The 16,106-nt window shown below is 35.1% G+C and overlaps 1 protein-coding gene across 9 annotated transcripts in view; it reads left to right on the top strand.

Annotated features, from left to right (window-relative positions):
* The window catches only part of CCSER2 (coiled-coil serine rich protein 2), a 200,576-nt gene that overhangs the window by 147,960 nt on the left and 36,510 nt on the right, over positions 1-16,106 (top strand). For all 9 annotated transcript variants that reach the window (XM_040485605.1, XM_040485610.1, XM_040485606.1 and 6 more), the window contains one exon: positions 4,368-4,454. In XM_040485605.1, coding sequence (XP_040341539.1) covers positions 4,368-4,454 — 87 coding nt within the window. The remainder of the gene's footprint in view (positions 1-4,367; positions 4,455-16,106) is intronic.

Here is a 16,106-nt window from a genome sequence, read left to right on the forward strand (position 1 = left end):
CGTCAGGCTCTGCGCTGATGGCTCGGGGCCTGGAGCCTGTTTCCGATTCTGTGTCTCCCTCTCTCTCTGCCCCTCCCCCGTTCATGCTCTGTCTCTCTCTGTCCCAAAAATAAATAAAAAAGTTGATAAAGTGAAGGTGAGTTTTTCCTGCATTTTTTTTGTGAAAAGTTTTTACATATGAAGAAATAATTTTCAAAGAAAAAAATTTTAATTCCAACTTTTACACAACTGATATTTTTAATTTTTCTTTCTTCCTTTCTAGTGTGTCTATATATTTAATGTTACATGATAGACATATTGCTACACAGTATTTATTTCTTGTCCCTACTCCATTTCCTTCCAAGCAGATCATTCTTAGTCTTCCTTCTTATCCAAGGTGAGATGCTGTGGCTGATACTGTTTCCAGTACACTGGACTCCTTTGCACTTTCATTGTCAGATCCCCAGTTATGTCCCCTTCTCATCCGGTTTAGCAGTACAGCTTCAAATGATATAACTGACTTGTGTCATTGCAAATTCAGGGTCTGCAATCTGCACTGGACCTGCCATGTCCCTAATCTGTCTTTTGTATCAGTCAGAACAGCTCCCTCTCCCATTCCCTTGATGAGCTAGTCTCAACATTGCCTCCGCCCTCAAGCCTCATTCTCAGCCATTCTTCTCAGTTTCTGCAAGTGGCCTTGTGTTCATCAAGCAAGATCTGCTACCTGCCCTCCTGCCTTCTGACTTACCTGTATCTGTTATCATTCTCATTCACCTTGTTTCAGTTACAGGGCAAAAATGGCCACTGTGCTGTGGAAGACCACCCTTTCTTAGGTTCTGGACTCTTATCTTCTGCTGCTGTTAGGGACCTAACTACATCCTCCTCTCTTATCTCTCTTCAGTGTGTCTTCACTACTTTTTCTTCATCCTCAGTTTATAAATTTCTGTATCTTACCTATCATAAATTCAGTAAACCAGATAAACCTTTCCTTGACTCTCCTTAAACCTCTTTCTAGTTAACATGGAATCCTGGACAAATGAAAGCAGCTACTGGTTTTAATGCTATAGACATTTGGCATGACAGTTATCTTAAAAGCTTTGTCCTTGATTTTTATGTCACTTCTCTCTGAAATCCCTTACACTCTTCAACATTTTCCCATTTCCTTTGTAGGTTCCTCCTCTTATTCAGAATATAGATTTATATCTTTAGTCCAGTTCTCTTTGAACTTTTTACTGTCATGGTGTCATATAGACCGTATGTGTTGATAACATGAAATTTCTCTTTTTTTTGAGAGAGTGAGCAAGAGAGAGAGCACAAGTGAGGAGGGGAGTTGGTGGGGGGAGAGAGAGGGAGAATTTTAAGCAGGCTCCACACCCAGTGAAGCCCAATGGAGGGTTCAGTCCCACAACCATTGAGATCATGATCTCAGCCAAAATCAAGAGTCAGACGCTTAACTGATTGAGCCACCCAAGTGCCCCAGAAGTTGCTCTTTCATACCGGGTCATCCAGTTGCCCTCTGGACATTTCCACTGTGTCCCAGCCCCAGGCACCTCTAATAATATATCTGAGACTCACCATTTTTCCTCTTTGGACATATTTCTCCTCATTTAGTCTTCATTTCTTTTGGAGGCACAACCATTATCACCCACACTAGAAATATAGGTATCACTCTTGACTGTCCCTTTGTGCTCTTTCACATGGAGAGATAATTGCCAAAATCTCCTAATTTTGATTCCTGTTCTTCTTACTTCTTCTCCCCTCACTCTCTTGGGTCAGGCTCCTACTGTCATCTGGAGTATTATAACATTTTGGTAACAAATTCCCTAGCCTAATTTGTTGTTGTCATTGTCATATTTGTCCTCTAAATAACCATCTCAAATGCACTGTCACTCCCCTCGCTTAGGCCATGCTTGATATTCATGACTCTCTATGATTTGGCTCTTGCCTGGTTTACTAACCACGTTGGTTTCCACTGTTCACTGCAGCCTTTGTGTGATAGAGTCAGTGCTTCTAATTCTCTATATATGCTATGCTTATCTTCATCTCTGTATTGTACAATACTAGAATCTCTTCCTCAAATCCAAAGCCTGACAGGTTTCGGTATCTTCAGAGCTTTTTACTCATCCTTTAAGACTTCACTGGAATTACCTATTTACTGATATGTGTTCCCCTTTGCCCATCTTTATGTGTAAAATCCTTACAGCAGTGACTGTCATAAAGTTAAATACTGTATACATGTTGGCTATTAATGTTATCACATTGTATTTGGATTTTTTTTCAGGTCCATTTCCTCTAACACTGGCAGAACCTAGCAGTGACCAAATGATAACATATAGTATAGTATATATAGTATTCCATTAGATTGCGACATTGTATTTCAGTTGTCTCCTTTTAGGGCAGTTATAAATTTGTAAACTTTTAGATAATACCTTTTTGTAGCTTTTTTTCCTACTTATGATTATTTCTTTGGCATAGTTTCTTAGGAGTGGGATGACTGAATTAGAGTGCAAGCATTTTTATGACTCTTCTATGTATAGCCATGTGTTTCTACAGAAAGGCCAGTTTTGATGTCTGATGATGTACCATTTTTTTCTGCAGTTTTGTTCATCACATTATTTCTTCCCCCAATTTAATGTCTATAAAACAATACCTTTAATACTTGAATTTATATTTCTCCAAGAAGTCAGATAGAACATTTTGCCAGATATATATATATATGTATATATGTATGTATATATATATATATATATATATATTTATTTGTGGGAATTGGTTTATTTGTCTTTTGGGGCCTAGAAAATTATCCTGTATGTTTGAACAGGCTCTTAATATACTTGAATATAAGTCCTCTGTCATATTTGCATAGGTTTTCATCAGCTTTTAATGTTAGTGTTAATTGTATAGGTGCTTTAAATTATAAGTAATCAAATATACTTATTATTTCTTAATAACTTCATTTGCCACATAGCTTAAAAAATGTATCCTTCATGATCTGCAATCTATCTTTGTCTTTTTATTTTATTTATTTTATTAAAAATTTTTTTAATGTTTATATCTGAGAGAGAGAGAGAGAGAGAGAGACAGACAGACAGTGTGTGAGCAGGAAAGGGGCAGAGAGAGACAGAGATGGAATCTGAAGCAGGCTCCAGGCTCTGAGCTGTCAGTACAGAGCCCAACGTGGAGCCTCAAACTCACAAGCCATGAGATCATGACCTGAGCCGAAGTCGGATGCTTAAGCGACTGAGCCACCCAGGCGCCCCTCTTTTGCCCTGACTTATGATTTAAAAAAATAAAAATAAACTCTTTAAATTCAACTAGAAATCATTTTTTATATACAATAAACAGTCTTGCCCAATTGCAGTGTATATAACATCATTAGCAAAGATCTTTTCTTTCCCATTGTTTGTGATGTTTATATGATATGTTAAAGCCTTTGCAAAATGTCTAGTTCTGATCTCTTGTTAAAGAGACTGCACTATTTTGTGTTTGTTCCTAATGTATCTGCAAGGGATGGCATACTTTGCTCAGTAATAGCATTTTATAATTATAATTGCTTACAAAATTTTCTCCTTTACAAGATATGTCATTCACGTATATATTCTAATTTCCTTGCTTGTACTGTTTTCTCAGTATATATTTCTGATTAATTGAATAGTAGTAAACACAATGGACTAACAAAAGGTAATGATACTTTACGCTTCAAAATGTAGCTGGATTTCTGCTTAACTTGATGATAGGTTTCCTTTTAATACTGTTAGGAATTTCTTAAAGACTAAATTGACAGGGTATTTTGTCTTTGAGTCAGGCAGTTCTCAGGAAGGTGGCTCATGAAAAAAGAATCTCCCTGTTATCCTTCTAGGCATATTTATCTTTCTGCTGATTTCTGAACCAGCTGTGAAATGACTCTCTGCCTTTAATTATGTTGTTCCTTCTGTTTGTTTGGCCCTTCATTTTTTTCTGAAAGGCAACTCTCATGCATCCCTTGAAATCTAGCTGAAATTACTGTTTTATATGTAATTTAATTTAGTGTATGGCCCATGTCCCAGTTTCCTTATCTGTAAAAAGGGGATAATAGTATCAGCCTCAGGGTTGTACTCAGGATCAAATGCTTAGATATCTAAAAGTACTTAGCTCTTAGCACTTGTACTTAATGAATGTTAGCTGCTGTTGCTATTATTCATTTTTTACATGTTAGACTCTGTTACACTATGAACGTTTGGAGGAACCAAAATGGGTTTTTGTTTATTCATAGGTTAATACCTGGCATCTTTAAGAAGAGTTTTCCCCTTAAATGAATAAACCATTCATTATTCAGTCTTCACTGTTGATTTAATGCTTCTCATCAAGGTGTTTTAAATACTTCATGTTAATTTTTTAAAATATTTCAGAATGAAGATTTATTAAATGAAATAAAACAACTTAAAGAGGAAATAAAGAAAAAAGATGAAAAAATTCAACTATTAGAACATCAGCTTGTAAGTATTATAGTGTAGTACATAAAGTAGAGGCTTTTCAAACTAAGCAGTATTGTTTTTTTTATAAAAGTTTTTTAAATAAAAGACTTTATTTTTGGCTTGCAAAGTTGCACTATTGTATTACATTTAGATTGTATGCATTCTGAATACATTCTAAATATTTAAGAAATTTTAATCTACCTCATTCTAAATATTTAAGAAATTTTAATCTAAATATTAAGTATTCAAGGTGAAAAGAATGTCTTTGTGAGTACATTTTCAGTGGTCTTCTCTTGGGGGTTTTGAAATCACTAGTTTACATTCATTTTATTGATGAAGGGTAAATGACTTCCTTTGTGTATTTAAAGAAACGAGTACTGGTGAGTTGAGAATAGGACATATTTTTTTTCTCAGAACAGAAATTAAACTGGATGTTAGGCTTAGGTTTCTGTAGGTAAGACTTAGAGTGAACAGTATTCTAAGAAAATGCTTCTTCCCCCATCGATGATGTTGAGTGATCCCTCAGAGCCATATTTGGATCTTTGTGATTTTATAATTGTTAGAATTTCAAATGTTAGTCTCATATGAAAATATGTGCAGTGTCTTGAACTTAATTATAATTTAATTCATAAAAAGTCCAGTATAACAACATAATGGCATAAAAATGACAATAGGCCAAGGAAAATCTGTTGGAATTCAAAAGCATATTTTGGTATAGCAAAGCAATTCAGCAATTTGAATTATTAACCTCATTTAGAATGTAAAGGATGTAATATATACTGAACTCTGAGCCACTGGGTTCAGATCACAGAGATCCAACTCATGAATAAATAGTAAGGACTGATAGATCAGATATTCTGATTTAAGAGCACAAAGAAAACTTACAAATCTGAAAAATGAATGAATGAATATTACAAATTGAGGGCCTATCAAATATAAAATTAAAAAAATAATAAGATCTAATGTTTGTATTTCAAGACTAAGAACCTAGCCAACTCAACTAATTTTCAGGGAGAAGAAAAACAGCATTAGGAAATTAAGCTTCAGATTTTGCAAAAATATATTACAGAGAACAAAAATTGTGTCTAGTGCACTTCAAAAAAAAAAAGTTATGACCCCATATTTTATATTTAAACACATTTTTATTTCTATACCAAGGTAAATTTTCATACCTTTAATGTCTTGAAAAATGTGCCACCCAGTTATTTTTGTAAAATGTCCTAATAATGCATTCCAGATACCTGGGGGAGACATTACAAAATAACTCAGGAATAAGGAAGTAAAGATTAAAATGAGTGAGTGATGAAATGAAAACTATTTTTAGGGAGACTAGATGAGATAAACCTCCCAATAAGTAATGGGAGAAAACTTACTGCTGATTATTTTATCTCCTAGATCATTTGAATGTTAGATTTTTTGAATTTATACATTTTTATTTTCTTGAAATGAAGTTTTTAGTTTGTAAAATTTTAAATTGCTATTAAATTCTTGAAAATGAATTTGTTTTTTTTTTAATGTTTATTTTTGAGAGAGAGAAACCGAGTGCAAGTGGGGAGGGGCAGAGAGCAAGAGAGACGCAGAATCCGAATCAGGCTCCAGGTTCTGAGCTGTCAGCACAGAGCCTGATGTGGAACTCGAACCCTTGAACCATGAGATCATGACATGAGTTGAAGTCAGATGCTTAACTGACTGAGCCACCCAAGGACCCCTTGAAAATGTTTACATTAAGTGAAATACAGGTTTGAGGAAGGAAATAAGGAATACACTGAAGAAGTGAGAAGTACTGAAGTTGAAGTTTTTATCTTATTCAAATGGGTATCTAAAATTATTTTTTAAATTATTTTTATATATTACATAAATCATAAAACATTTATGAAATGCTTTCAGATAACTATTAGGTTAAAATAATGGATCTTGCAAAAAATAAAATTAAAAAAAAGATATAGAAAGTAGAAAAATACCCAAGGATATCTAAAAACAGCAGAACTGAGGTGACAGAAATTAGATTAAATGTAATAAATATAATAGTAAATGAAAATAGCTTTATCTCACATAGTTTCATTGGGGATTTAATGCAAAATTCATTAATTTTCTTTGTACAAAGAAAATTTAGCTCATAAAATGGTACAGTAAAGCTGAACAAAATGGTTGGGTGAGACAGAATGAAATTATTCTCATCAAAAAAGCTGGGGTTACAATTATAAATTAGAAAAATTAAGACTGAAAGAATTGTGAAAAGAGGTCACTTTATGTTGATATATGATTATTAAGTAATGAAATGGTAAAGGTTTTTATGCTGAAAAGTTTTAATACTGTTCTATTAACCTCAATATGTTTCTTTTAAAAATAAGAACATTTCATAGCTGAAATATTACCATCTTTAACCAATTAATAGTAAATCCTTAATGTCTTCTAATATCCATCCATCTTCAGATTTTCCTAGTTCTAAAAATATCCTGTGTATTTGTACATTACATCTAGTTACATCTTTTAAGTCTCTTTTAATTTAGGACCATTCTTTTTTATTGTTGCTATACTAACTTGTTGAAGAGACTCGCCCAGTTGTCCAGAACAAAATCTCATCTTACAAATAATTTTTAGAAAGTTTTTAGAAATATCTAATGGAAGGGCGCCTGGGTGGCTCAGTTGGTTAAGCATCCGACTTTGACTTAGGTCATGATCTCATGATCTATGAGATCAAGCCCTGCTTCGGACTCTGTGCTGGCAGCTCAGAGCCTGGCACCTGCTTCAGATTCTTCATCTCCTTTTCTCTCTGCCTCTCCCCCACTAGCATTCTGTCTCTCTCTCTCTCTCTCTCTCAAAAGCAAATAAACATTAAAAATATATATCTAAGAGAATCCTAAAGAAAGAAAAAAGAAAAGTGAAAGCATGACTTTTCAGCAATAGGTGTTTTGAAGTTCTCTGTATTTGGTATATTAAACCTAGAAATCATATTTATTTTGGAAGAGATCATCGTCTATCTTTAGATTAGTAATGGAACTCTAGGAAGTCACTTGTTTAATTAAATCAAGAGAAATTAAAAAGATATGAACCATTGTAAGTAGAGATCAGTAAACATTTTCCATATTATGAAAATTAAAATTATCTTTCTATTTAAAATACTTTTTCTCTCCTTACATCTCTAACTACTTTTTTAAAATAGCAAAACATTATCATAAACTAGGTATTAGAGGACTTTTTTTTTTTTGTCTTAAGTATTAACTAGCTGAATGACATTGACAATTTCCACCACTCTCTAGTGATTTCCTTATCAAAAATGTGAATGTTTTGGAGGCTGGGAAGATGGCGGAGTAAGAAAACCCTAAGCTCAGCACATCCCACAGATACAACTAGATAACACTCAAATCAGTGTAAACACAGAAAACAACCCAAAGACAGGCAGAACAAACTCCATAACTAAAGTTAGAAAAGAAGCCACACTGAAGTGGGTAGAAAGGGCAAAGACATGGTTGGGAGCGAAACTGCAGCCATCTGCAGAGGGGAGGGAGCCCTGGGTACAGAGAAGGGAGAGAAACAGAGTATTACACTGGGAAGCCTTTGTGGGAAAGACAAATCCCCATTTAACATTTGACTTTGAAAGCAAGTGGGGATGAATTTTATGAGCTCTTACAACAGAGATTTAAAGTCTAGAATTTTAAAAATCAGCAAGCTTGGATCTGGGAGAGCCTGAAGGGTGAGAGGAAGCTGAGTTCTTGCCCTTAAAGAGACAACATCACAAACGGCCCATGGAGATATAGCATAGAAGCAGCAGTTTGAAGAAACACCTGGGACATATGTAAGGGAGAATAGTTTACTCATTTTGAAACATGTCCTGGAGGGGCAGGGATCACTGAGGGACTTCTACAGGAACAAAGGGGATGGCAGGTGCCTCGGGCCAACTGGCAGCAGGCCCTGTGGAAGTCCGAGGTATTAAAATTGTGTGTTGCACCCCAGCCAGAGACTAAACACTGTCCACAACAGGCAGAGAGAACCTCTGAAGACAACCAGACTAAAAGAAAAAATGACCAGGACACAACAGCAGGGCATGCACAACATGCATAAGAACCCCTCCACCACCCCCCCCACCCCCAACACACACCACCACCACCACCACCACCAAACACCTGGGGGACAGGGGAAACTGCAGAGCACTACAGGACGTCTTCTTCATAAAGGCATTACTTTTCAAGGGTAGGAGACAAAGCTGACTTTCCTAACATACAGAAACAGACACAGGAAATTAGACAAAATAAGGAGACAGAGGAATATGCCCCAAACGAAAGCATAGGACAAAACCACACTAAGAGACCTAAGTGAAATGGATATAAGTAATATGCCTGATAGAGAATTTAAAGTAATGATGATAAAGATACTCACTGGACTTGAGAAAACAGTAGAAGACATCGGTGAGACCCTTAACAAAGAGATGAAAAAGAACCAGAAATAAAGAACACAATAAATGAAATTAAAATTACAACTAGATGGAATAAATAGCAGTCTAGAGGAAGCAGAAGGATGAATTAGTGACCTGGAAGATAGAATAATAATGGAAGTTAATCTAGAGAGAAAAAAATTTATACAAAATGAGAATAGATTTAGGGAACTCAGAGACTCCATCAGGCATAATAACATTTACATTATAAGGATTCCAGAAGAAGAAAACAGAGTAAAGGGGGCAGAAAATTTATTTGAAAAAAATATTAGCTAAAAACTTCCCAAATCTGGGGAAGGAAACAGATATCCAGATCCAGAAGGCACAGAGATCCCCCAACAAAATTAACCCAGGAAGGTCCACACCAAGACACGTAGTAATTAGAATGGCAAAAAGTAGTGATAAAGAGAAAAATTTTAAAGCAGCAAGAGAAAAGAAGATAATTATATACAAGGGGAAACTCCCTAAGGCTATCAGCAGATTTTTCAGTAGAAACTTTGCAGGCCAGAATGGAGTGGCATGATATATTCAGGGTGCTGAAAGGAACAATCTGTAGCCAAGAATACTTTATCCAGCAAGGCTATCATTCAGAATAGAAAGAGAGATAAAGAGTTTTTCAGGCAAGCAAAATCTAAGAGTTATTTACCACTAAACAAGCCCTACAAGAATTATTAAAGGGAACTCTTTGAGCAGGAAGGAAAGACTAAGAGTAAGAAAAGTAGGACACACAAAAGCAGTAAAGATAAGTATGTCTGTAAAAATCAGTTAATGGATTCACAAAATAAAAGGATGTAAAATATGACACCATATACCTAAAACAAAGAGGAATAAAGAATGTGTTCAAACTTAAGCGACCATCAACATAATATACACTGATATATACAGAAGATGTTATATACAAACCTAATGGTAACCACAAATCAAAACCCAGTTAATAGATAAGCAAAAAATAAAGAGAAAGGAATCTAAGTTATATCACTAAAGAAAACCAACAAACCATGAGAGAGAGCAAGAGAAGAAAGGAACAGAGAAAAACTACAAAAACAACCACAAAACAAGTAAAAAGGCAAGTAACATATCTGTCAGTACTTACTTTGAATGTAAATGGACTAAATGCTCCAAGCAAAAGACATAGGGTGACAAAATGGATTAAAAAATAAAACAAAACAAGACCCATGGGGCACCTGGGAGTCTCAGTCCGTTAATCTTCGGACTCTAGATTTTGGCTCAGGTCATGATCTCACAGTTCATGAGGTTGAACCTCGCATTGGGCTCCATGCTGACAACATGGAGCCTGCTTGGAATTCTCTGTCTCCTCCTCTCTCTGTGCCTGTCCTGCTCATGCTTTCTCTTTCTCAAAATAGATTAAAAAAAAAAAAATTGTCTCTATCCTGCCTACAAGAGACTCATTTCAGACCAAAAGAAACCTGCAGATTGAAAGTGAGGGGATGCAGAAACATTTATCATGCAACTGAATGTGAAAAGAAAGCTGGGGTAGCAGTGTACTTATGTCAGACAAAATAGATGTTAAAACAAAGACTATAACGAGACAAAGAAGGACACTATATAATCATTAAGGGGAGAATCCAATAAGAAAATATAACAATTATAAATATTTATGCATCCAACACGGGAGCACCCAAATACATAAAACAGTTAATAACAAATATAAAGGAACTAATGAATAGTAATACAATAATAGTAGGGGGCTTGAACACCTTACTTACATCAATGGACAGATCATCTAAACAAAATCAAAGAAACGGTGGCTTTGAATGACACACTGGACCAGATGGATTTAACAGATATAATCAGAACATTCTGTCTGTCCTAAAACAGCCCAATATACATTCTTTTCAAATGTACATGGCACATCCTCAAGAATAGCACATATTAGGCCACAAAACAAGTCTCAACAAGTTCAAAAAGATCAAAGTCATACCATGCATCTTTTATGACCACAACACTGTGAAACTAGAAATAAACCACAAGAAAAAAATCTGGGAAGAGCACAAATGCATGGAGGTTAAATAACATACTACTAAACAATGAATTGGTCAACCAAGAAATCAAAGAAGAAATAAAAAATTACATGGAGGGAAATGAAAATTGCTCCCTCAAAAAGCAAGAAAAATCTCAAATAAATAACCTAACCTTACATCTAAAGGAGCTAGGAAAATAACAAACAAAACCCCAAACGAGCAGAAGGAAGGAAATAATAAACATTAGAGCAGATATAAATAATATAGAAACTTAAAAAACAATATAACAGATCAGTTACACCAGGGGCTGGCTCTTTGAAAAGATCACCAAAATTGATAAACCTCTGATCCAGGCTCATTTAAAAAAAAATAAAAAGAGGACTCAAAGTCACAAGTGAAAGAGGAGAAATAACAACCAACAGTACAGAAACTCAATTTTAAGAGAATATTTTGAAAAACTATATGCCAACAAATTGGACAACCTAGAGAAATTAGTAAATTCCTAAAAACATATCACCTCCCAAAACTGAAGCAGGGAAGAGATAGGAAATTTGAACAAAGTGATTACCAGCAATGAAAATTGTATCAGTAATCAAAAAACTCCCAACAAACAAAATCAGATAAAGATATCACAAAAAGAACTGTAGGCCAGTATATCTCTGATGAAGATCGATGCAGAGATCCTCAACAAAATATTGGCAAATCAAATCCAACAGTACATTAAAACCATCATATTATCAAGTGGGATTTATTGCTGGGATGCAAGGATGGTTCAGTATTCGCAAATCAATCAACATGATACATCACATCAATAAGAGAAAGGATAAGAATGATATCATTTCAATAAGTTCAGAAAAAGCATTCAATAAAGAAAGTACAACATCATTCATGATAAAAACCGCCAACAAGGCAGGTTTAGAGGGAACATACCTCAACATAATAAAGGCCACATATGAAAAACCCACAGCTAACATCATACTCAGTGGGGAAAAACAGAGCTTTCCCCCTAAGGTCAGGAGTAAGACAAGGATGTCTACTCTCACCACTTTTATTCAACATAGTACTGGAAATCCTAGCAACAGCAATCAGACAAAAAGAAATAAAAGACATCCATATTGGTTAAGGAAGAAGTAAAACTTCCACTATTTGCAGATGACATGATACTCTATAGAGAAGCCAAAAAACTCCACCAAAAAAGTACTAAAGCTGATAAATGAATTCAGTAAAGTTGCAGGATATAAAAACAATGTACAGAAATCTGTTGCATTTCTATGTACTAATAATGAAGCAGCAGAATAAGAAATTAATAAAACAATCCAATTTGCCATTGCACCAAAAATAATAAAATAGCTAGGAATAAACTTATCCAAAGAGGTGAAATTCTTAATATTCTGAAAACCATAAAACAAGGATGAAAGAAATTGAATACGACGCAAAGAAATGAAAAGACATTCCATACTCACTGATTGAAAGAACAAATAATGTCAAGATATCTATACTACCCAAAGGAATCCACAGATTTAATGCAATTGCTAACAACATACCAACAGCATTTTTCACAGAACTAGAACAAGCAATCCTAAAATTTGTGTGGAACCACAAAAGATCCCAAATAGCCAAAGCAATCTTAGAAACAAAACTGAAGGTATTTTAGACTTCAGGTTGTATTGCAAGCTGTAGTAATCAAAAACAGTATGGCCCTGGCACAAATAAACACACAGACAGTGGAATAGAATGAGAAGCCCAGAAATAAATGCACAATGATACGGTCAGTTGATCAACAAAGGAAGCAGGAATTCACAATGGGAAAAAGGTAGTCTCTTCATCAAATGGTGTTGGGAGAACTAAACTGCTACATGCAGAAGAAGGAAACTGGATGACTTTATCACTCTACACACAAAAATAAACTCAAGATGGATTAAAGACCTAGATGTGAGACCTGAAACTATAAAAATCCTAGAAGAGCACAGTCAGTAATGTCTCTGACTTTGGTCCTAGCAACATTTTTCTAGATATGTCTCCTGAGGCATGGGAAACAAAAGCAAAAATAAACTATTGGGACTACATAAAGATAAAAATCTTCTGCACAGCAAAGGAAACAACCAACAAAACTAAATGACAACCTGCTGAATGGGAGAAGATATTTGCACGTGACATATTCAGGAAACAATATCCAAAATATATAAAGAACTTATACAGCCCAATACCAAAAGGATAATCCAATTAAATGGGCAGGAGACATGAACAGACATTTCTTCAAAGAAGACCTGCAGATAGCCAACAGACACATGATACAACGCTCCCTATCATTTATCATCAGGGAAATGCAAATCACAACTACACTGCTCTATTACCTCACACGTATCAGAATAGCTAAAATCAAAAATTCAAGAAATAACCAGTGTTGGCAAGGATGTGTAGAAAAAGGAACCCTTGTGCACTGTTGGTGGGAATCCAAACTGGTGCAGCCACTGTGGAAGACAATATGTAGGTTCCTCAAAAAGTTAAAAATAGAAGCACCGTACAATCCATTAAATGCACTACTGGGTATTTACTCAAAGAGTACAAAACCACTACTTTGAAGGGATACATGCACCCCATGTTTATTTATGCATCGTTTATAATAGCCAAACTATGGAAGCAGCCCAAGTGTCCATTGATAGAAGAATGGATAAAGAAGATGTGATTCATATATATGAATGTGTGTGTATGTAATGGAATATTTTTCAACCATATAAAAAGAATGAAATCTTGCCATTTGCAACAACATTAAAGGATATAGAGAATATAATGCTAAGTGAAATAAGCCAGTTAGAGAAAGACAAATACCAAAGGACTTCATTCATATGTGGAATTTAAGAAGCAAAACAAATGAACAATGGAGAAAAAAATAAACCAAAAGCAAACTCTTAACTAGAAAGAACAGATTACCAGAGGGGAGGTGGGTAGGGGAATGGGTGAAATAGGTGTAGAGGATTAGGAGTGCACTTGATGAACACAGTAATGTATGGAATTGGTGTATGGTCTGTGTTATACAGCTGAAACTAACATAGCATTGTATGTTAACAACACTGGAATTTAAGGGAAAAAATGTGAAGGATTTTCTGGGGGATTTCAAAGTCCCTTTCTAGTTCGAACTTCAATGCATTTTATCTTTTAAAAAATATATATATGCAGTCACCCCTAACCTGTGTTTGTATCTAGAGTTTCAGAAAAGTAAAGTGACAGCATAAAACGTAGAATTCATATTTTGTGTGAAATGTCCAGTTGTAAAATCAAATTGCAATGCTTCAAGAATTTAACTGGAAAGTATAGACGCTCAACAATTTAAACCTTATTTAAAATGCTAAGAATGCCCTTTAATTTTCCCTCACTACACTAGTTAAGTAATAGTTAATTTAGATACATTTTCTCAGTGAACCCTCAGAATAATCGTGTGGAAATTTCTTTATAGAGTCATAGAAAGTAGAACTCAGCTTAAGCAGACTAACACTTATATATGACTAGATCATATATTTGAAAAACTATGATCAGCTGTGAAAAGCTGGATAGACCTGGGTTCAAATCCTTGTTCTGAAACTTAATGGCAATGTTCTCTTGGGGAAGTTACTTAATTTCTCCTAAGCCTCTTCTATACGTGAGGATAATAAAAATAATGCCATATAAGATTATAATTTAAAGAACTATATTATGTAAACTACCTAATGCTATAACCTGGACCATGGATGCATGATAAATATTAACTCTTATTTAATGACTTGTCCCAGGTCACCCAGCTTGTAAATCAGTGCATTTCTTATGATGTGATAAGTTTCAAGTAAAAATCCCTAAATTAAAAGTAACTTAAAGATTAGAACATTTGTAAAGTCAAGTAACAAAATAATACAGATCCCACCAATTTTCATGGTTACTTAAATGGTCATTTGGGTAACGGTGAAGTTCTCAGTTGGCTTTTCTGGAATCCTTTTAGCTGACCTTTGATGGTTACAAGATGTCTTCTTTAGTTCTATATGTCACATACTTGCATATTAGTTCCCAAAAGTAGGAAAAGGGCCTGGGGTTTTTTTTGTGGGTTTTTTTTTTTTTTTTTTTTTGCATGCCTATTTTAAAAATCAAGAGCCCTTTCCCAGAAATAATGCAGACTTTTCTCACATTGTATTGGCTACATTTGGGTTCTTTGTCCCTCCTAAGCATAGTGGAATGGGATTAATCTGATTGGTTCAAACTAATCAAAATCTATCATTGGGTCAAAAGATAGGATGTACTTTCCTGAAATATGGGACTACATAGAACATGAGCACATGGACAGGAAATGCTTTGGGTAGTTGTTTTAGATCTATTGAAGTGTCACAAATAATTCTGAAAATTATTGGAAAATTCAAACATTTGCCAAATACTATTGTTAATATGAGAGCACATAGACTACAAAAAGAAAATTACTTCTGGAATTGCACTAATCAGGATAGATTATACATAATGTGCTTGCATTAAAATAAATGCTTTAGGGGCGCCTGGGTGGCGCAGTCGGTTGAGCGTCCGACTTCAGCCAGGTCACGATCTCGCGGTCCGTGAGTTCGAGCCCCGCGTCGGGCTCTGGGCTGATGGCTCAGAGCCTGGAGCCTGTTTCCGATTCTGTGTCTCCCTCTCTCTCTGCCCCTCGCCCGTTCATGCTCTGTCTCTCTCTGTCCCAAAAATAAATAAACGTTGAAAAAAAAATAAAATAAAATAAATGCTTTATCTTTTCTTTACATGCCTCCCATCTATATTAAGTTTTGGAAGAGTGTGGGTGTTCAGGAATTTGTCCATTTCTTCCAGGTTGTCCAATTTGTTGGCATATAATTTTTCATAGTATTCCCTGATAATTGTTTGTATCTCTGAGGGATTGGTTGTAATAATTCCATTTTCATTCATGATTTTATCTATTTGGGTCATCTCCCTTTTCTTTTTGAGAAGCCTGGCTAGAGGTTTGTCAATTTTGTTTATTTTTTCAAAAAACCAACTCTTGGTTTCATTGATCTGCTCTACAGTTTTTTTAGATTCTATATTGTTTATTTCTGCTCTGATCTTTATTATTTCTCTTCTTCTGCTGGGTTTAGGCTGCCTTTGCTGTTCTGCTTCTATTTCCTTTAGGTGTGCTGTTAGATTTTGTATTTGGGATTTTTCTTGTTTCTTGAGATAGGCCTGGATTGCAATGTATTTTCCTCTCAGGACTGCCTTCGCTGCGTCCCAAAGCGTTTGGATTGTTGTATTTTCATTTTC

This window comes from Herpailurus yagouaroundi, unplaced genomic scaffold (genome assembly GCF_014898765.1).
Source record: "Herpailurus yagouaroundi ecotype Mexico unplaced genomic scaffold, PumYag 163, whole genome shotgun sequence".
In the NCBI taxonomy this organism is placed as follows: Eukaryota; Metazoa; Chordata; class Mammalia; order Carnivora; family Felidae; genus Herpailurus; species Herpailurus yagouaroundi.